The following is a 23,490-nucleotide window of genomic DNA, read 5'->3' as shown; positions in this document are numbered from 1 at the left end:
CACATTAACTAGGGGACATGCGGTTTTTAAGTATTCTTCTAAGCCAGTGTTCCCCAACTCCGGTCCTCAGGAGCCACCAACAGGTCATGTTTTGAGGATTTCCTTAGTATTGCACAGGTCATTGAATGCTTGTCTGTCCAGGTGATGCAATTATCATATGTGCAATACTAAGGAAATCCTGAAAACATGACCTGTTGGTGGCTCTTGAGGACCGGACTTGGGGAACACTGTTCTAAGCTCACCTTGTGGTGCTGTGAGAGGGATAGCATTAAGATTTAAAGGAAACCTGTCGCCAGGTTATCCCCATACAAAGTAGGGCCCTCTGGTACAGCATTCTGTATATGTCCCCAATACGCTCTGCAAGGCACAAAAAGGAGCTTTTATTATACCAACAGACGACACGGTCTGGTCCGATGGGCGTCACTGGTCTTGATCTGGCGCCTCCTCTCCACTGTCCTCCTAAGCTGCTTCATAAGGATGATGCGTCCTACGTTGTCCACACAGTATCCTCCATCGCACAGGCAAAGTACTGCAGTGCACATGCGCCAGCTTCACCTATGGGTCTTTGCCTACACTACAGCAGGACAGAGAGAATTGTGCCTGCGCAGGAGCAGGACGGGGGACACTCTGTGGATGACGTAGGACGCGCCTCCCTACAGCGGCAAGCAGACCCCTGCGCTTCCTTATGCAGCACACCCAATAACCAGTGGCCACCAGTTCTGATGTAATTGTAAGAAAACATTTCACCTTTAAGTTTGCCAAAATAAAAGAATCCTTACTCACTGCAATCCTGTCTGAGTGTTAAGTTATATCTACACCCACATCAAGCAGGGCAGGAGGATGGCGATTGTGAGAAGAGGGGAAGTGCCAGAACAAGACCAGAGACGCCCATAGGACCGCAGCACGCCATCTATGAGAATAATAAAAGCTTTTTTGTGCTGCACAGCGCGTATTGGGGACACATATGCAGCATACTGGAATGCTGTACCAGAGGGCTGAGAGATACTGGCCATAATTTATATGGGAAAAATGTGGTGCCTTTAAATGGAATCTGTCAGCAGGTTTTTGCTACCTCATCTGAGAGCAGCCTGATGTAGGTAAAGAGACCCTTAGTCCAACAATGTAACACTTAATTTGCTGGGTTCAGGCCTGCTGACCCCGTCCAAAACCAGGCTCTTATTTTCATTGTCTATAGGCAGTGAGCTGTTTATCACAGGAAGGGCGGAGTTGGACTAGCAAGCATGCGCTGATGTAGTTCAGACAATGATAATCACCAGGTGATAAAACCTTCACTGTAAGTAAACAGCACATAGCGTGACATGTGACACATTGTTGAAAACGGTCTTTCAACCCCTTCCTCATGCGGTCCTCAGATTACATAGCAAAAACCAGCAGACAGATTCTCTTTAAATAAAATGATCCAGCTATTGCTGCTGTGCTGGTTAAAGGAATCCAGGGTAGATATATATCAAAGGTGGGTGCGCTGGGCTGCTCGAGGAGAATTCACTGGATTCAGAGATATAAGAATCTTTTGGAATTTATCCTCTTCACATTTCCAGGTCGAGCGACATCTTCTTCAGGAGCTACAAAACTTCATTTTTTTTCCTCCTGAGGAAGATGTCGGATCGACCAGGGAAAGCAATGAAAATAAAGTGTAACTGATTCTTATATCTCTGAATCCAGCGAATTCTTTGCCAACATACCCACATTCCTTCTTTGAAATACTGAATATTCCTTATGAGTTTATCAAGTTTGGATACATTTCCCGGCCCTCACAGTCACGCGAACCTTACATTGTGTCTGTAGAGAACACCTTTTCTTGCACAGACATTACCCAGAATTAAATATACAGTCGGAGGGACCTGCTGCACTGTTGATACTGAGCCTCCTAGTTCATGAATGAAGTACCAGAATTATATAATTGTTAGATCTACTATTACTAAGAGACAAAAGGAATAAGGTAATATTACACCGCTGCATTGGGTCTGTGGGAAATTAGTGTAAGAGTCCTATGGTACTATTAGAGCTGGCAATTAAGTTTCTTGAAGTCTCTATTACTGATGCAAAATAGAAAATCAAAGTGAAAATTAAAATTTGTTGTACTTTAGAAGACAGTAATAATATGCCTAATAAAGAGGTCGAAGCATGAAGGGTAAAGAGGAGGGTGAATGGAAATATAGAACTACGAGGGGATTATGATGGAGCTTTACTTTTCTGAAGAACAAAGGGTGTGAAGTACAAAGGCATCCTGTGGGAGGAGAGTGATGAAATCCATCAATGGTTTACAAGGAAGAGCCCAGAGCAGTGCGTATTGATAGATAGAAAGAATGGGACTGAAAAAATGGCGAAAACATTCCAAATAGAATACATGAAAGAAACCGGGATAACGAGACCAATAAAGAGAAAGCGGAATAGGACAAGCGCACTCCGACTGTCACACTGACACAAAAACAAGTCTAGTTCACTAATTACTCATTTCAGGGTTTGGGCTTTTTGTAACCCTGGAAAAATACAGCAAATGATAGAGGAACGACCTGGTTTCATGTCGTGTAAAGCCACACAGTCACAGTTGTGTTATTAACTTAAAAACACCGCTCCATGTTTGACTATTGTTACTCAAGACATTTTCTAGATCAATGATTTCAATTATTTATAATAAAATAAAAGCCAAAATACAACTTCTAAAATCACTGATGGATTTATTGCCATATACTTAGACTCTGGGGGATCTTCCCAGTCTCTCCAAAACATTTTTAATTCATGGCACGGCCCATTATTCATTAAAAATGCAGGTTTGTCCTAGAGTTTAGATTGTTATTCGGATGAGATGTTATAATAGAACTGCTTAGATTTCTGGATTTCACTTCATATATAAAAAAGTCTCAATATTTATATAACTACTTGAGTTTAAGATTCACATGACCCTGGTTCAGTGGCCATGTTGGTCGGTCATGGCCGCCGGACCAGAGCACAGTGGACCTCCTACTACCTGCTTCTGAATAGTAGGCTCCATGGCATCATTATGGGCCTACTAATCAGAAGAAGCATTTTGGATGAAATAGAAAAAGTTCCACAATGCACTGGTCCGGAGGTAACGGACAACTGAAATTACCGCTCGGTTAAGAATCTTGTTGCTCAACTACACCATTCATTTACTTCACACTCCACTTTACTTAAAGGTTATATAGGACATGCCAATTCCTTAACTACGAATCCCCAGGTACCTAAATGAAGATGGGTAATGACTCCAATTGTAAAGTCCTTCGGGACAAAGAAGATTCTAGAAATGTGAGAAATGTCTAGAAATTCATTAGAGGCAACATGTTCAGAATAGTATGCAACAATAATCCTATGGTAGCCCTCTCCAAAGATTGGAAAGATTTACTAAACAGTATGGCAAATGGTCCGTGACGATATCCACATCAACCAATGGTTGTAGAACGAAAGCAGTAAGTGTTGCTATGAGTAACTCTTTCCAAATTTTCAAGTTATTTTAACTAAGGAGGCAATTTCAAGTACTTACTCAGATAGGGGGGCTTGTAAGGCGCTCTGGTCCCGGAGAGCAGGCCATCCAGCTCCTTTCTCTCCTGTGTATTCCCTCCTCCATTTCCATTGCCTACTCCTGCCAGCCCTTGTAATGCCTTCTCCTTTCCAAAAGTAGAAAAGGATCTCTCCCCTCCTGGAGGCACCTCGGGTGCTTCAAACACTTCAGTGTCCGGAACAGAGTCCATGCCGGGCACATGAAGATTGCTGCGGTAGTCTGCCGCCTGGCGGCCATCACTGGAAGGTACAAAAGAAGGCATCCAGCAGCGATCCGAATGGCCCAGAGCTTTACACTCTTCTGTACAGTTGGAGAACAGATCAGCTCCTGTAGGGGGCACATTTGAGTCGATAAAATAAATAATAGAATCACACCCATTGCAAGGATAGGCAGCTTATATTTGTTTTATATATTATTCTTATTACCGGTATTTATTTTGTAAATTTAAAAAATTACACCATTGATTTTAGTCTATGGTAAAAGCCTGATACCTAGACCTCTAACAGATAACTAATAGCAAAAATCAATGAATTGAGATTCTAAAAGCACTTATACGCATATACTCACAGTAATAAATAATCACTTTCATCGATAATACTCAATGTAATGATTAGTTAATCTCTAGATGGATAATGAGCTATTAAATGGTGTGTTGGGTGTATTAAAGCACCCTTCATTACATTCTTCATATATCAAGTTGATAGACGATAGATAAGTAGGGTTACATAAAGTCCCAGCTCCCCAATTAGCTAATTCTATACTGCCGTGTAGTTCACAGGTTGGTATAATTCAGAATCTCGCCCTTGGCCATGAGACATGCTGAAGTAGTATTCATCAGGCCGGAGTCTGGAAGTACCAGAAAGGTCAATATTACCAGCTGATTTATTCATCTCTACAGCCGAACGCTTGTGTCCACCAGCCTGATGAGATGTAATTGGGGGAATCTTGTATGAAACATCAGAGGGCATACCTAATGTGGCCATGTAAGGTTTCTGTAGTTTTCTGAAGGAGAACTATATTAAAATGGAAAGATTTTTTTCTACAGATTTTCAACAACTGATATTTCAGTATCTAACAGCAAAGCTAAGAAGAATTTCTTTTACACCTCCCAATGGCAGAGAATGGTTCTATGTTCCTTCCTTCCTGTCTGCATTTTCTCCCTCCCCTTCCTCTTCTTTACTTCCTTTACCTCTTTCTTCATTCCTTCTCTCCCTTCCTCTCCTTCCTTTCTGCCTTATCTCCCTCTTTTGTATTTCCTTTAGCTCTTTCTTTCTTCATTCCTTCTCTCTTCCTCTTTTTCCTTTCTCTTCTTTCTTTGCTTCCCTATTTCCCTTACCATTCTGCTCTGATGCTATTTCATAGTCACATTAAAGCTTCCAGCTTTTTAGTCCTCTCTATGAAATGGTTTTCCCTTTCTTTCATTTCCTGCACCCCATGTTTGGAGGCCGCCTCCTGAACCTCCAGACTCGGGGAGCTCCTGAGGGATGTGCCCATGACTAGCTATATTGCTCTCATGTAACGTTAGATGAGGATGCTGATACCATTGACAAATCACTGCATCTCTTCCAGCACACACGTCCTCACCGCTCCGGCCTATTCTATGTCCCTAACCCTATGAAGACTTAGTGAGGGACATCTGACATTCTGATTGATTCCAACTTCCTTTTGAGGAGACACTGACATGACTTCCTTGCCTTCTATGGAATCTACTCATTGCCTTCAATCACATCCATATTTGGGAACTAACATACAATAATATGAAAGTCGGGAATTAGTGTATAAATAAGGAATAATACCCCGGAATGGTTCTTCTTCCTAATATATATCCTGTATTTGTCCCTGGCACCAAACATTTGTTTGGCTGAAAGAACAGCAATAAAAGGTTTGGAGCGCGAGCCCCGGCCCGTGATTGATTTGCACACAGACATGCACTGTGGGGTTGTTGATAATTGTGCAGTAATGCTTGTGTACACAATGCCATATGTATGCTAATGTGCTCCCCGTACCAACTGTGTGCACACAGCTTTATACCAATATTATACAAGAGAGGAGAAGCACAGCGAAGCCTTCGAATCACCAGTACTGGGGATAGGCACATACATTTTTACTTTTCTTTCTACTAATATGGCCTATGGCATAGAATATTTAAAGAAAGAAGCTATTTGTGCTGCCACCTCTGAGGACAATTGTGTATGTATGTGTAATATATTTTATATATATATATATATATATATATATATATATATATATATATATACATTCATTTAAGTCACTTGACTGCATGTATTTAGGTCTAAAAACCATTCTGCAATTGAAAATTGAGTTCCATTAAAAACCAAAGGCTCTCTCTTTCCCTCCTCATTCACCTGTGATGTGATAAAAGGGTTGGAAACTCCCATTGGGCTGTCGGAACAAGCTCGCTGACAGATTCTGAGTTAACCCAATCTGCAGTCAGCAATACAAGGCAACACAAAGTCTATGAAGAGGCAAAAGGTGCAAAATCTTGAATAAAACCCAACTACACTAATGTTTTTTTGTAGCCAAACACACATACATTTAAAGAGAACCTGTCATCATGGAAATATAGTTCAGTCTACAGCCACCATGTTAAAGAGCTATGAGTAGATTGATGAACAGTTTTGTGTGAAAAGATTCAGTATAACCTGTGTTTTATTCATTTAATCCTCTGCTTTTTCTGAGATTTTCGGTCCAGTGGGCGGTCCTACCAGTGACTGAAAGCTTTGAGTGCATACAGAGATGGCTGTCAGTCACTGATAGGACCGCCCACTGGACTGAAAATCTCAGAAAAAGCTGAGGATTAAATGAATAAAACACAGGTTATACTGAATCTTTTCTTACAATTCTACATATCAAACTGCTCAGCTCTCCCTGCTCCATACCATGATGCCTGCAGATTGAAATTAATTTCCATTATGACAGATTCCCTTTAAGGAAGAAAGAAAAAACAAACAATTGTACCCAAGGGTGGACAGCCTCTCTGATATAACTTAAAGGGCCACGCAGTTATAGGAGAATCGATAGCATAGATTCAGCAACCATTTTGTCACTATGACGACCGCCATTTTGTGCCTTGTCATTTCGTAGATGTAGTTTTACATAGAGCTGCATTTAAACCTAATGTATTTTTCCCCCAGAGAGTAAATGCCAGAATGATGTCTGGTACACCCATGTGTGCATGTATCAGCATTGACTTTTACAAACTACTAGTGTGTCTTGTGTTATGTCACTGCATTCCTGCTTCATCAGTGATAATATCCATTTAGTATTCAACTAATGCCCTATGTTATAATTAGATTCATAATGTTAACTGTTCTGTCATCTCGGTGCCATAAATGCACTTTGTGAAAATAAAAAAAAAAGCAGAATCATCAACAAGTGGTAAAGGGCAGCAAATGGAAGAGCTTTTATTACAGATTAATCTCACTTTGTAATGACTTTTATTTTAAATGAAGCAATGTAGCACATAGTGGCGGTGCCTTCCATCCTAACCTTCCATTGATAATAAGTATGCAGAAGTCTGGAAATAAATTACTGATCAGTGAGCTGTTGAAGAATTCAGACGTGAACTGCAGCTGGGATTAAAGAATCGGAGAAGGGCTGGGGAGGGGGATACGAGAAACATAAAGGGCTTTATACAGAAACCGACAACTTCAATCTTTTATACTCTGTTGCGCAAATAAAAATAATGAGAAGAAAACGTATTACATAATTGTAAGGATTTTATTTTCCTGTGTGAAAACCTTCCTGCTAAAGCGTGATTGACTGCGCTTTACTATTCACAGGTTAGGATAAATTTAATACTCTTATGGGAACAAAAATCAATATGAATTATTAGCTACAGGGAGATAAAATTGAGATAAAAAGATAATTAGATAGTAAGAGTGAAATACCTGCACAGCACCTAAAAGAACATGAAAGGGACAGTTAAGAGGAAGGAAGGAAGGAAGGAAGGAAGGAAGGAAAAAGAGAAAGAAAGGAAAGAAAAAAGAGAAAGAAAGAAAAGAAAGAGAAAGAAAGGAAAGAAAAAGAGAAAGAAAGGAAAGAAAAAGAGAAAGAAAGGAAAGAAAAAGAGGAAGGAAGGAAGGAAGGAAGGAAGGAAGGAAGGAAGGAAGGAAGGAAGGAAAAAGAGAAAGGAAGGAAAGAAAAAGAGAAAGGAAGGAAGAAAGGAAGGAAGGAAGGAAGGAAGAAAAGAGAAAGGAAGGAAGGAAAAAGAGAAAGGAAGGAAAGAAAAAGAGAAAGGAAGGAAGAAAGGAAGGAAGGAAGGAAGAAAAGAGAAAGGAAGGAAGGAAAAAGGAAGGAAGGAAGGAAGGAAGGAAGGAAGGAAGGAAAAAGAGAAAGGAAGGAAGGAAAAAGAGAAAGGAAGGAAGGAAAAAGAGAAAGGAAGGAAGGAAAAAGAGGAAGGAAGGAAAAAGAGAAAGGAAGGAAAAAGAGAAAGGAAGGAAGGAAAAAGGAAGGAAGGAAGGAAGGAAGGAAGGAAGGAAGGAAGGAAGGAAGGAAGGAAGGAAGGAAAAAGAGAAAGGAAGGAAGGAAAAAGAGAAAGGAAGGAAGGAAAAAGAGAAAGGAAGGAAGGAAAAAGAGAAAGGAAGGAAGGAAAAGAGAAAGGAAGGAAGGAAAAGAGAAAGGAAGGAAGGAAGGAAGGAAAAGAGAAAGGAAGGAAGGAAGGAAGGAAGGAAGGAAGGAAGGAAGGAAGGAAGGAAGGAAGGAAGGAAGGATGAACTTTTTTGCATGAAACTGAGGGGCAGAAAGAAGCAATTAATTTACTAAGGTGATAGGAAGTAAAGAAAGGCAGCAAAGGAAAAAGAGAAATGTAACACAGGAGGAAGGAAGAAAATAAGAAGAAGCGGGAAAGAAGAAAGAAGGATATTTTTGCATGAAACTGAAGGGTGGAAGGAAGGAACCTCTCTTTCGTGATGTCAGTTAATAATCCTTCACTAGTTCAAGTTACTGCAATATTTGTAGAGAGATGCAAAAAAGCCATTTGCCATGTATGCAAAACAAATGCAATGTTTTGGCTCCAAAGAGCCTTTCTCAAGCCTCTTTGGAGCCGAAATGTTGTGTTTTTTGCACACATGGCAAGTTAAAAGTTTATTCCTACAGTGTGTTGCTGGCTTTTTTGTATTTATATTAGGTTATTGTGCTGTAACCTGCAGGCTGGCACCTACCAACTGCATTTTGTCTTGTGCTGCCTCATTTTTGTTTTTATTTCTAGATAGATACATTTAGATAGATAGATAGATAGATAGATAGATAGATAGATAGATAGATAGATAGAGGATTATGATTACCAGCTGTCAGACTGTGTTGGTTTTAGAGGGATGAAGGAAAAAGCCTCTAAAATAAATTACAGATTTTAAATCAACTGGTGGTGAATAGCACTGGATGTGAGAGGAGACATGTATTCATGAGACATTGTTCCTTCTCCATGGGAGAAGGGCAAAGGGCTTGAATATGTTAGTAAAGGAAAGGGTGGGAAAATAGATGGCAGTGCCTCAGAAGGAGAGGTGCGCCCAGCATATATTGGGTATATTGCCTCGTAGATAATAAACTAGGAAGTCATTTTATTTATAGTCCCTTCCCAACTTTAATGAATTGCAGCCTAAGCGTGAGAAGACATTTAAAGGTCATATTTTAATAGCATTCCTTTGCTACATTTGAGCACGTTTTACAGAAACATCCAGCACTATTATTGGGAGTGTGATGCTAAAAATCTGGGATACAATTGTCTAAATATTATAAAGAATGAGAGGGAAGTTATCTAGGAAGGAGCCCGACAGTTGTCTCTTCCACCTGTTGGCTGACTTTTCCTTCCCTTTCAATGGCACACTGATGTGGACTATGGGGTAACAAGTGAATTAAATAATCATACAAAGTCGTTGGAGTGAGCTGGCACCTGATATTTTATAATTAATTCACCCAAATGATCGTCCTTCTCCTGCAATCCCACTTTACTGCTGAAGAGATAAACTAACCATGTCTATTAGCGATCGCTGTAAAATGTGTTTTGGTTTGCTCATTGATAAATGATTGATTTTATGGCTTTATGGCCTTGCAAATCACAAACTGCAATATCACATTATGGAAATAAGTTGTGTGAGCCTGTGTGGCGGAGCAGGGTATATCCGTGGCTGAGTAAAACCTAAATTATTTCCAAATGAGTTGTCTAACTCAATCATTTCATTACAGTGAAGGTATTTATACCCAGAGTATATTCATCCTGAGCTGGAAAAAGAGCTGCAGGCCGGTCCCTTATCTCCGAAGCCGCAATTCATGCACAGTGTGTGGGCCTCAAAGCATGTCTGATTTAAAATCACCAACCATGGTGCTCAATAACCCACCGCAATGTTCAACATATTAAACTATAGCTCTAGACCAGTGGCCAGAGAAATTGAGAGACTACAGGTAGACTTAAGTTATAAATTAATGTCCACTCACTAAATGGACCATAAAATTGCCAAGAAGAGCAAATCGGAGATCAATGATAACACATCACATGCATATTTTAAGAACAAATATCACTGACGGCACAAAAGCCATAAGTCAGACAATTTACAACATCGTGGAGCAGACCAGAACGGCTATAGACGTCTGCCAGCTATAAATAAAGACTGGCAAGGTTAACACAACTCCTAACCACTTAATATGACTTGTAAACCACCACTGGAATTAAGCTTGGACCCCGGGGACCTGTCACCTGTGGGGCTGCCTGCCAAGTGCATGGAACAAAGGCATTATACATGGTGTAACTAATGATCTGCCCATTATGTCACCAAATATCCACTATCAGCTAGGCTAGTAACAGGAATGCAATCAGCATGCTCCAGGGTCAGCCAAATGGCCCTCACCGCCTTCTCCTAAACAGACAGCAAATGGCCCACTGTCTCCACGCACTTCAGCGTCTTCTAACACCATTTGGCTCCATTAGGAAAAAAGTCCTTGAATTTTCACAGAAACAAGCAGTTCATCAATGACATTGTGCAAAGACATCATATAAATCTGTCTTCAAAGTGCAAGTTCCCAATATAAGACTGATTAGGGACTCGCTAATAACATGTGCACTGATGGAGCGGAGCTGAACGCCAACACTTGTCCACGCAATGATTATTCCATAAAGCCAATAGCGTGGCGGAATCGGTCATCTACAATATGGAGAATCTATATGATGGAACGGATAGCCAGTGACAAATCACAAAACTCATATTATATACACACACACACACACACACACACACACACACACACACACACACACACACACACACACACACACAGACGTAGGAATACTGTTTAAATAAAAAAATACATTTTTAAGAATGATTATGCTTTAACTGTCCATGGTTTTCCATAGTTTCCCAAAGGAAAAGGTCCATCTGGGTAAGTGGGTAAGATCAGATGTGGCCATTTATCCAGGCCTCTCCTGCCTATCCACTTATGAGAGAATTAATACATGAGCAGACTCTGTATGCCCAAGTAAAAAAAAATAAAAAAAAATAAAATATATATATATATATATATATATATATATATATATATACATATATACACACATACACAGACATGTATACACACGTCATCTATCTCTAAATGTTATGTGTATATCCAGTATATACATAGACAATATAATGAGAAATGACAATCTCTCGTTTCCCAGTATATTTATTCACTCACATCTATTTGTTGTAATATTTCTTTTGCTCCATATTTATCTACTATAAGGGGACGATACGCCCCATGTCCATGCACAGTGTCCTCAGTGTACTAGATGCACCTATGCACTCACTACTGTATATAATGACTTGTTGCCTAATATGACATCTGGGAAGCAGACTTGCAGAAGTCTAATTACATGTTTTTTTTTAAATTAGTCAAATGCATATATTGTCTGAGTATTGGCGATTTGCATAACAGATGCCAATTAAATATTCTGTGCTCCTTAATTACAAGCCATTATGCTGGTAAACTAACCTTTTTAAAGCTTCACTGGGTTAGCAGCTTTGAAAACCTGAGAAAAAAAACCCAACAAAGTGGGAGCACTGTCTGCTGCTAAGCCCTATTCAAATGCTTACATTAATAACCCGCTTTATAATAAAATAGGTCGAGACAGATCTCTTTAAGTCAGGACAACAATAAATCAGACCCCCACATATAGGGAAAAATAAAGGATTCTCTGTGCTGAATGTAAACTTCTGGCAAGCCTTAGTTAGTGTGCGGGTTCCCAGACATTAAATAGACGCTCTGTTCACTTTAGCATGAAGTCCCACAAGGAGCAGCGACCTCCAGGGATTCTTGGCTCTCCTGGACTCTCATTAGGCCTGCATATTAATGACTTGTAAAAATACAAGGGGGGCTGGAGTGTAGCCTTCTCTATTGAAAGGATTTCCCATACAATGCAGCAAACTGCGCACAAGGCAAAGGCCAAGACAGAAGCTCTCATATCTCCAGCAACGTCTGCTTCATAAACTCTGCCTGGTGTCTGCTAGAAGCCACCACCAGTAATAGTGTGGATATCACAGCACTCAGGGCACGCAGACAGCTGGGGAGTGCATTTCTATAGACATTGCCCTCAATTATGGGATCTATTCAAGAGCATGGGAGTGGGGCTACCAAGGCACAATCCTCAGACGCACCAAGGCATCCTGCACAAAGGAGACATTCTACACATTGTTGTTTTTAAATATGTTCTTGGGTGGATGGTACTATTATCTGTCTGTCCACCTATCTATGTATTTATTTATCTATTTTTATATTATCTATTTATCTAGCCTATTTTCTACTCTCTATTTATCATTTAACTATCCATTATCCATCTATTTTTCTATCAATCATTTATCTATCCTACTGTCTATCTTTTAGCCAACTATTTATTTTTCTATTTATCTACTATCTATTTATCATTTAACTATCTTACAATCTATCGATTATCCATCTATTTATCTATCCATTTATCTACCCATCTATCTATTATCTATCTAATGTCATATCTATCTATAAAATTCACATAAGGTTAGAGCCAGTGCTCAGTGCTGTACATATGTGAATTCCCAAACCAACTTGTGATTTGTCATGTGGGTGGGCTGAGAATTGGGGAACTTGAAAGGGATGAATACAGGAACATTATGTGCACAGAAGTCCTAGAAATGCTCCTTGTAGTTTACCAGCATCTATTCATCTGTCTCGATATATGAATGTCTAACTATCTAGCCATCCTTCTATTTATCTGTGCTAATCCTTGTAGTGCCCGGAGAATCAAATGTGGACCTGAATTATTACCTGCACCATAGAGGCATCCTACAGCAATACACAAAAAGAAAATGTATCAGTATCTATCTGTCCATCTAGTCTTCCTATCTAGCTATCTATCTAATCAAGTCTGTGTATCTATTATATATTTAATCAATTATAGCTATTAACTATCTAATCTATTAATAATTGATCTATCCTTATCTATCTCTCTTATCAATTCTATCTTTATTATCTATTTATATATCTCATATCTATTTACCGTATATATCTATCCCATATATCTATTTTATCTATCTAGGCGATTCTATCTATCCCATCCATTCTATATCTCTATCTTTTTTTTCTAATACTATTCTATAGAGTTTTATTACTTCTTGCATTCTTAATCCATCCAAATCGGAGAGCCTTGATTGCACTGTACCCTACACCATCATATATTGATTGGTTCCTGAGAAGTCACACTGAACCTCTTTTTATTACAAACGCTCCATTCTCCCCATTTAGCTCAGTGTCACAGACATGAATGGCAGCGTTCTTCGCTTACTTGTCACATTTGGATTGGCATATGATATAAGGTATTTGGGGATTGCAGCTCTTGCCACTAAGGGGATAAAGAACCAATTCTGATTCCTGCTCTCATCAGACTTACCAGAGGATTGACCTCGATTAGTGGCGTCATGATCACTGTCTCCTTGCTCACTGTCTCCGTGCCCACTATCCTTAGAGCTTACTATGTCTGCTTCCTGGAATGCAGAACTGCAAATACAAACAGCACAGTATTGAGGAGACATGGAAAATCAGATATTCTTCTGCCATCCTATGGACACAGTGGGAGCTGCAAGAAATGGCTGCACAGCTACCGTCTGCCACTGATACAAGTGTTTCCCCTCAGCAGTATTAGACACAGAAAGGCAGGTGAGGGGACAATACTGGCAGAAACGAGACATTTCACATTGCATCCTCGCTGGTCTACACAGTAACTACTTCAGAGGAGACGGCAAACACAATATCTCTATTAAATCGCCCACTTAGTGAATGCACTTCCCTTTATTTCCAATGGGACGGGCAATTTTTCAATGACTAAAACAGTTTCTCCAAATAATCCTTACTGCGTAAAAGAAAAGAAGACATAAAGGAGATGCCCCAAACCCGGCTCATACCTGTTTACCCGTCGAGGTCTGTCAACTAGATAACTGAGTTCAGTGCGTTGGTGTTTATTCTAAAAAAAAAAATACAAATAAATAAATAAAAAGAAATGAAACACAATTGGAGTCTAAATGTCAGTGCAGGAAACATGAAAGAGGCTGATGGATGACATGTGTATGAGGCCCCCGCCGTGGGAGCACATCAGACACGGGGGGTGCATGGCATCCACTGAGCTGAGAACATACGCAGACAGAAAAGGACGCCCCCTCCCTAGCACAAGGAGGCATGATAGCCTTAGCATGGGGGACATATATGCATCCATACATCACTGTGCCCGGGGATGGGGCATCTGCTCCTTGTACCCAGGCACTGAACTGGCCGAGATGATCTCTGTGCCCTCTAGTTGGGTTCTCGCACGGTTCTGTATCCGATCTACTAAAACCAGACCCTGTCTCTGCACAAGGTGGCATAAAGGGGACCTTGACCAAGGGCTGCAGATCACACTGAATAAACAGACTGGCATTTCAGCTGGCAACCAGTGCCCTATGCAGGGAAACGTCTCAGCAGCCGTCTGGCCTCATTCACATTCAGGCAGTGTGGACTTCAGGCTGCAACAGTTTTCTAGAGGAATTCTAATGCCAAGACTCCCTGTAATGGAAGCCTGAGCCTCCTTGGGCTCCTCCAGCCTCGTTCTCTACCCCATAGATTGTCGGCCAGGGCATTAGAAATATGACAATGACATTATTGGAAATCATAAGCTATGGCTATGGATCGGCACTGCGGGAATCCTACCATAAATCAATACAGGACAGTAGATGACAGGCGAGGGGGGGACAGAACAACCAGAAGGCAGATGATGGAGCCGGACATTGAGAGAGATGGATACGTGTGCGTGGAGGGGGATCTGCAGGTAACAGGGGATCAGGAACATCTGGTTACAGGGGGCTTCTACCCTATATAGCTGGGAAGCGATGAACATCTGGTTACAGGGGGCTTCTACCCTATATAGCTGGGAAGCGATGAACATCTGGTTACAGGGGGCTTCTACCATAATAGCTGGGAAGTGATGAGCACCTGGTTACAAGGGGCTTCTACCCTATATAGCTGGGGAGTGATGAGCCCTGGTTACAGGGGGCTTCTAACCTATATAGCTGGGAAACGATGGACATCTGGTTACAGGGGACCTCCTACCCTATTTAGCTGGGGAGTGATGAGCCCTGGTTACAGGGGGCTTCTACCCTATATAGCTGGGAAGGGATGAGCACCTGGTTACAGGGGGATTCTACCCTATATAGCGGGGAAGGGATGAGCACCTGGTTACAGGGGGCTTCTACCCTATATAGCTGGGAAGCGATGAGCACCTGGTTACAGGGGGCTTCTACCCTATATAGCTGGGAAGCGATGAGCACCTGGTTACAGGGGGCTTCTATCCTATATAGCTGGGAAGTGATGAGCACCTGGTTACAGGGGGCTTCTATCCTATATAGCTGGGAAGGGATGAGCACCTGGTTACAGGGGGCTTCTACCCTATATAGCTGGGAAACGATGGACATCTGGTTACAGGGGGCTTCTACCCTATATAGCTGGGAAGTGATGAGCACCTGGTTACAGGGGGCTTCTACCCTATATAGCTGGGAAGGTGCTCACCTGGTTACTTCTACCCTATATAGCTGGGAAACGATGGACATCTGGTGACAGAGGGCTTCTACCCTATATAGCTGGGAAGTGATGAGCACCTGGTTACAGGGGGCTTCTATCCTATATAGCTGGGAAGGGATGGACATCTGGTTACAGGGGGCTTCTATCCTATATAGCCGGGAAGGGATGAGCACCTGGTTACAGGGGGCTTCTATCCTATATAGCCGGGAAGGGATGAGCACCTGGTTACAGGGGGCTTCTATCCTATATAGCTGGGAAGGGATGAGCACCTGGTTACAGGGGGCTTCTATCCTATATAGCCGGGAAGGGATGGACATCTGGTTACAGGGGGCTTCTACCCTATATAGCTGGGGAGTGATGAGCACCTGGTTACAGGGGGCTTCTACCCTATATAGCCGGGAAGCAATGAGGGCTGCACAGGGGGCTTCTACCCTATATAGCCGGGAAGCGATGGCCCCAACACCCAAGTCCAAGCGTCCACTTACCTCGCTGGACAAAATGCTGCCATTGGAGATGATGTCGGGCTGCTGGTCGGCGTAGCCCGTCACTATGGCCCCACAAGGGTTGTGCTCGGGGTCTGTGCTCCTGGAGGGGCTGCAGGGCTTGAGGAACATCAGGTCCGTCTTGGCAGACTCCGGGGTCAGGCAGACCTGGTAGCAGTAGTTCTGGTTGAGGTGGTGAGAGCTGAAGCTGCCAGACTCCTCCACGGGCACCTGGGTGGCGCTGGGCACGGCGGAGCTCTGCACCAGCATGATGTCCGACTTGCTGAGCTTCTTCTTGCGGGCCCTGGCGTGGCGGCTACAGCACGAGCAGCAGCACACGCAGCAGTCGCTGGCCAGCAGGCAGCTGGAGAGGGTGAGCTTCTTCTCCTTCTGGCAGCGCACGGCCAGCACGATCATGGCCAGCAGGAAGATGAAGGAGACGGAGCCCAGGGCGATGATGAGGATGAGGGTGAGGTCCAGGGCGGTGTCCGTGGCGCGGCTGGAGCGCTGGTTCTCGTTCAGCTTCTCCACCGCGCCGTCCACGATCTCCACCTGGATGAGGGCGGTGGAGGAGAGCGGCGGCTGCCCGTGGTCCCGCACCTCCACCACCAGCTCGAAGGGTCTGTGCGGGTCCCGCTTGCCGGTGATCTTCCGCGCCGTGCGCAGCTCCCCGGTCCTCCAGTCCATGCGGAACAGGCTCATCTCGTTGCCCCGGATGATGCTGTAGGTGAGGCGGGCGTTCTCGCCCTCGTCCAGGTCCACGGCCACCACGCGGGTGAACAGGTAGCCGGGCTCGGCGGTGCGGGGCAGCAGCTCCCTGGCCGTGCCGTTGCGGCCGTGCGGGGAGATGATGGCCGGGGCATTGTCGTTCTGGTCCACGATGACGATGTTGACCGTGGCGTTGGCGGCCAGTGGGGGGCTGCCGCCGTCCCGCGCCTCCACCATGAAGCTGAAGTCCTTCAGCTGCTCGTAGTCGAAGGTGCGCAGCGCGTACAGGTAGCCGTTCTCCGAGTTGATGGACACGTAGGTGAAGACGGACATGCCCTGGATGTCGCACTCCAGGATGTGGTAGGTCACCTGCGCGTTCTCCTCGTCGTCCTGGTCGGCGGCGCTGACGGCGGAGATGTACGCCCCGGGCACGTTGTTCTCGGTCACATACACATTGTACACCGCCTGCGAGAAGCGCGGCGCGTTGTCGTTCACGTCCGCCACCCGCACCTGGATGGACTTGGTGGAGCTGAGCGGCGGGCTGCCGCGGTCCCGGGCCAGCACCGTCACCGTGTAGGACGGCCCCAGCTCCCGGTCCAGCACGCCGTCCGTCACGATGGTGTAGTAGTTCTTGTAGGACAGCTTGAGGCGGAAGGGCACCTCGCCCAGGAGCTCGCAGTGGATCTGCCCGTTCTCCTCGGAGTCCTTGTCCGTGACGCTGAAGAGAGCCACCACCGTGCCCGGGGGGGCGGCCTCGCTCACCGCCTCCTTCACGGTGCTGAAGCTGATCTCGGGCGCGTTGTCGTTCAGGTCCAGCACCTTGAGCAGCACCTTGCAGTGGGCGGGCACGGCGTTCGGCCCCAGGTCCTTGGCTTGGACGTACACCTGGTACACGCCGCTCTCCTCGTAGTCCAGCTCCCCGCTCACCTCCAGGCGCCCGCTGCGGGGGTCCAGGCTGAAGATGTCCCGCACCCGCGCAGAGTTGTGGCTGCTCAGCGAGTACACCACCTCCCCGTTCTGACCTTCGTCCTGGTCGGTGGCATTGAGCTGGATCACCAGGGTGCCGGGCGCCGCGTTCTCGGCCATGGCCACGGAGTACACGGGCTGCTCGAACACCGGCACGTTGTCGTTGGAGTCCAGCACCTTGATGGTGAGGAGGGCAGTGCCGGTCCTCTGGGGCACGCCGCCGTCCATGGCGGTCAGCACGTACCGGTGCAGGGCTTGCTGCTCGCGGTCCAGCGGCTTCTTCAGCACCAGCTCCGCGAACTTGTTGCCGTCGCCCTGAGTCTGCACGTCCAGGGCGAAGAAGCTGTTGGTCGTCATCTCGTAGGTGCGGAGCGAGTTGTTGCCCACGTCCGGGTCGTAGGCGCTCTCCAGCGGGAAGCGGGTGCCCAGGGTGGCGCTCTCCGAGATCTCCACCTGGATGTCCGCCTCGGGGAAGGCGGGGGGGTTGTCATTGATGTCCAGCACCTCCACCTCCACCCGGAAGAATTCCAGCGGGTTCTCCAGGAACACCTCCAGGTGCAGCAGGCAGGACGGGCTCTGGCGGCAGATCAGCTCCCGGTCGATCTTCTCCTTCACGTACAGGACCCCGTTCTCCAGGTTCAGCTCCAGGTACGGGCTCCGGGAGTTGGGCGCAGACTGAAACCTGCGGCTGGAGAGTTTTGTAATGTCCAAGCCCAGATCCTCGGCGATGTTCCCCACGAACGTGCCATGGTCCCGCTCCTCCTGCACCTTGTAGGCGAGCTGGGAACGCGCCCCATCCACCGCGCACAGCAGCAGGAGTAAGGCGAGCATCTCCGGGGAGGGAAGCGGCAAAGGCAGCAAAGGCTCCTAGCAATCCATAATCCAGGCAGTCCCGGCTCAGTGTGGGGGGACAGTCATTGCCAGAGCGCCCAGGCTGCTGCCCCCTCCACCGCACATGGTGTCAGCACACACTACACGGGCAGCGCACACAGGCTGCTCACTTTATTCCCTGTAGCTCCACATTGCACACATCCCACAGTGAGGCTCCTCAGTGCTGCCACTCCTGTACAGGGAGCTGCTCCGGCCGCCGCGCTCTCTGCTGCCACTGTCTGAGCTCCCGGCTCCCAGCCTAGCGGTTTTTGCGCAGCGACCTCTTCCTGCCAACCAATAGGAGTCCAGGAAATGCCGGGGGGGCGCGGTCAGGCAGGCACGTCAGTCTATTAGCACAGAGCCCTCACATGAAGGCGGGAGAGTGTGAGAGGAGCGAGCTGTTCCTCATCGTCTCCTCAGCCCATAGACTTGGCTGCTGCTCCAGGGTGGCTGTATATATACCCACTAGATGGTGGCCCGATTCTAACGCATCGGGTATTCTAGAATATGTATGTAGTTTAGTTATGAAGATTTCAGAATAACGCAATGAATACACAGGATTCGGCCGGACGTGAACAACTAACGAAGCGTGGTTTAAATCCCGCGCCAATTCGGTGCCGGACTGCATCTGTCGCTGATTGTGGCCGGCTGGGCGCGACCTATCAGTGAAGCCAGGGTCAGCTCCAGGTTATTGAGGGCCGTGGGCAAAAGAGTCTCACAACCCACGTAGCATATAACACAGCCAGCCCACATAGTATATAGCACAGCCACGTAGTATATAGCACAGTCCACACAGTATATCACACAGCCCACACAGTATATCACACAGCCCAAGCAGTATATCACACAGCCCACGCAGTATATAACACAGCCCACATAGTATATAACAGCCACGTAGTATATAACCCAGCCCACGTAGTATATAGCACAGCCTACGTAGTATATAGCACAGCCCACGCAGTACATAACACAGCCCGCGCAGTATATAACACAGCCACGTAGTATAAAGCACCGCCACCTAGTATATTGCACAGCCCACGTAGTATATAGCACAGCCCACGTAGCATATAACAGCCCACGCAGTATATAACAGTCCATGCAGTATATAACATAGCCCATGTAGTGTATAACACAGCCCACGTAATATATAGCAATGTGGGCACCATATCCCTGTTAAAAAAAGAATTAAAATAAAAATGGTTATATACTCATCTTCCGGCGGCCCCCGGATCCAGCCCAGGCATTTAACAATGCTCCTCGTGACTCTCCGTTCCCATTAATGCCTTGCAGCAATAACCCGTGATGATGTAGCGGTCTCGCGAGATCGCTACGTCATCTGGGGTCATTGCCACAATCCATTCTTGGGACTGGAGCGTCGCGAGGAGCGAGAAAGGCTGCCGCGGACGCCGGAAGGTGAGAATATAACGATTTTTTAAAAAAATTATTTTTAACATTATATGTTTTTACTATTGATGCTGCATAAGCAGCATCAATAGTAAAAAGTTGGTCACACTTACAGGGTTAATGGCAGCGTTAATGGACTGTGTTACACCGCGTTATGCCACGGTGTAACGCAATCCACTTAACGGACTGCTAAAACGCTATGTGGGTGCTGACTGGAGGGGAGTATGGAGGGGCCAATTCGCGGCCGGACTGTGCCTGTCGCTGATTGGTCGTGCCCAGCCGGCCGCCATCAATCAGCGACGCGGGATTTCCGTGACAGACAGACAAACAGACGGAAGTGGACCTTAGACAATTATATACAGTGGGGCAAAAAAGTATTTAGTCAGTCAGCAATAGTGCAAGTTCCACCACTTAAAAAGATGAGAGGCGTCTGTAATTTACATCATAGGTAGACCTCAACTATGGGAGACAAACTGAGAAAAAAAAATCCAGAAAATCACATTGTCTGTTTTTTTATCATTTTATTTGCATATTATGGTGGAAAATAAGTATTTGGTCAGAAACTAACGATCAAGATTTCTGGCTCTCACAGACCTGTAACTTCTCCTTTAAGAGTCTCCTCTTTCCTCCACTCATTACCTGTAGTAATGGCACCTGTTTAAACTTGTTATCAGTATAGAAAGACACCTGTGCACACCCTCAAACAGTCTGACTCCAAACTCCACTATGGTGAAGACCAAAGAGCTGTCAAAGGACACCAGAAACAAAATTGTAGCCCTGCACCAGGCTGGGAAGACTGAATCTGCAATAGCCAACCAGCTTGGAGTGAAAATGGAAGACATTCAAGACCACTGATAATCTCCCTCGATCTGGGGCTCCACGCAAAATCCCACCCCGTGGGGTCAGAATGATCACAAGAACGGTGAGCAAAAATCCCAGAACCACGCGGGGGACCTAGTGAATGAACTGCAGAGAGCTGGGACAAATGTAACAAGGCCTACCATAAGTAACACACTACGCCACCATGGACTCAGATCCTGCAGTGCCAGACGTGTCCCTCTGCTTAAGCCAGTACATGTCCGGGCCCGTCTGAAGTTTGCTAGAGAGCATTTGGATGATCCAGAGGAGTTTTTGGGAGAATGTCCTATGGTCTGATGAAACCAAACTGGAACTGTTTGGTAGAAACACAACTTGTCGTGTTTGGAGGAAAAAGAATACTGAGTTGCATCCATCAAACACCATACCTACTGTAAAGCATGGTGGTGGAAACATCATGCTTTGGGGCTGTTTCTCTGCAAAGGGGCCAGGACGACTGATCCGGGTACATGAAAGCATGAATGGGGCCATGTATCGTGAGATTTTGAGTGCAAACCTCCTTCCATCAGCAAGGGCATTGAAGATGAAACGTGGCTGGGTCTTTCAACATGACAATGATCCAAAGCACACCGCCAGGGCAACGAAGGAGTGGCTTCGTAAGAAGCATTTCAAGGTCCTGGAGTGGCCTAGCCAGTCTCCAGATCTCAGCCCTATAGAAAACCTTTGGAGGGAGTTGAAAGTCCGTGTTGCCAAGCGAAAAGCCAAAAACATCACTGCTCTAGAGGAGATCTGCATGGAGGAATGGGCCAACATACCAACAACAGTGTGTGGCAACCCTGTGAAGACTTACAGAAAACGTTTGACCTCTGTCATTGCCAACAAAGGATATATTACAAAGTATTGAGATGAAATTTTGTTTCTGACCAAATACTTATTTTCCACCATAATATGCAAATAAAATGATAAAAAAACAGACAATGTGATTTTCTGGATTTTTTTTTCTCAGTTTGTCTCCCATAGTTGAGGTCTACCTATGATGTAAATTACAGACGCCTCTCATCTTTTTAAGTGGTGGAACTTGAACTATTGCTGACTGACTAAATACTTTTTTGCCCCACTGTATATATATATGCAGCGCCCCCACTGTCGCAGGGCCGAGGGGTACCCGGTACCGGGCCTCTTGGTCTCTGTTCTGGGGTTGTCACGGTGGCTAGACCCGGTCCGTGACCCTGCTGAGGGGCGCCCAATAATAGGTGTGGATGGTGGTGGTAGTGCGGTGCAGTGCCGGTCGCAGTAAATAACGAGGACACCAGGTTGCAGTCTCTTTACCTCTTTACTGAAGGCTTCAGGGTCCTCAGTCCGGAATACGGTTAACCAGGCTGCGCAAGTCCGGCCGGTCCGATGGCACCTCCAGAGTTCCCTTTGCAGGTGGAAATCTGTGCCTACCTTCTAGCGCTTGTGTGTTGTGGTCCTCCCCTGCTGTGCTTACGGGATAGTCCCCACAACTGTTGTGTCTGTTTCTCGTGTTCCCTCACAACTCGATGATGATGTTCTTCTTCGTCCCCCAGATGATATGGCTAGGACGCACCCATATGACGGGAAGGCTCGGAGCTCTTCCTGGACCCTAGTGATGCCCTTCTCCTATTGTTGCCCCCTGTGTCTTCATAGGTGATATGTGTGAGACAGCCCGCCTATAGCTGACTGTCCTGCCGTAGGTTTGAAGTATTTGCTTGGAGCTTAGTACTTCCTCGGCGTTCCGGCCACCGGCTACGGGCCTCAGTAGGATGTTGCCTCGTCTTACAGCACGACTCCTACTGGTATTTCTCCTAGTTGCGTGATCTCGTTTCTCACTCAGCACAATATACCTCGCTTCTTGTCCTTTCTTGGGGTACCGCCGCGATCAAGTGCAGGCGCGGTCCCGCAACATTCTCTCTGTTCGCTAGGCCTCTGTCAGGATCCCACCCCTGACAGGGACCCCTCTGAGTCTCTCCCTGCAACACCCTTGGCCACAGGGTGCTGCCTGTCAGCTTTCTTCCTAACTTCCTATCCAACCCCCAGTTTTACCAGATTGTGAGGAGTCGCCTAATACATAGCACCCTTAGCTCCCCCTGGAGGCCAGACTGTGAAGTGTATTGGTGACTGTGATACCTGGTCAGAAGAACTCCTTCAGTGCCATCAGACGTACCATAGCCCCCCTTAGCGGCGGAGCGTCAGTACTGCAGCAACCAGGACTCTGGGGCGCTGCATCTATATATATAATTGTCTAAGGGTTTTTCCGTCTGTCTGTCTGTCTGTCTGTCTTTCTGTCTGTCTGTCTGTCTGTCTGTCTGTCTTTCTGTCTGTCTGTCTGTCTGTCTGTCTGTCCTGGAAATCCCACATCTCTGATTGGTCGAGGCCGCCAGGCCTCGACCAATCAGAGACTGGCACAGCATGGCGACGATGATGTCATAATGGAAATCCCACGTCTCTGATTGGTCGAGGCCGCCAGGCCTCGAACAATCAGCGACGGGCACAGTATCGACCTAGATGTCATAATGGTTGCCATGGCGACGATGATGTCATAAAGGTTGCCTCGACCAATCAGCGACGGGCACAGTCTGCCGCGAATTCTGGAATCATCATTGTCCATATACTACG

At 45.8% G+C, this 23,490-nt stretch overlaps 1 protein-coding gene across 3 annotated transcripts in view; it reads right to left on the bottom strand.

Annotated features, from left to right (window-relative positions):
- PCDH10 (protocadherin 10) overlaps positions 1-18,893 on the bottom strand; it is an 87,432-nt gene extending 68,539 nt beyond the window's left edge. For 2 of the 3 annotated variants that reach the window (XM_077279160.1, XM_077279161.1), the window contains exons 1-4: positions 16,093-18,892; positions 13,963-14,021; positions 13,452-13,558; positions 3,524-3,868 (exon numbers count right to left, since the gene is read on the bottom strand). In XM_077279160.1, the coding sequence (XP_077135275.1) occupies positions 3,524-3,868; positions 13,452-13,558; positions 13,963-14,021; positions 16,093-18,594 (3,013 nt within the window). In that variant the 5' untranslated portion in view covers positions 18,595-18,892. Of the gene's footprint in view, positions 1-3,523; positions 3,869-13,451; positions 13,559-13,962; positions 14,022-16,092 lie in introns of all 3 variants that reach the window. The other variant, XM_077279163.1, reaches the window with a different exon arrangement.
- Between the last annotated feature and the right edge of the window lie 4,597 nt (positions 18,894-23,490).

This window comes from Ranitomeya variabilis, chromosome 1, assembly GCF_051348905.1.
Source record: "Ranitomeya variabilis isolate aRanVar5 chromosome 1, aRanVar5.hap1, whole genome shotgun sequence".
NCBI lineage: Eukaryota > Metazoa > Chordata > Amphibia > Anura > Dendrobatidae > Ranitomeya > Ranitomeya variabilis.
Note: the sequence above shows the minus strand (reverse complement) of the source record. Positions and strands in the feature narration are given on the sequence as shown.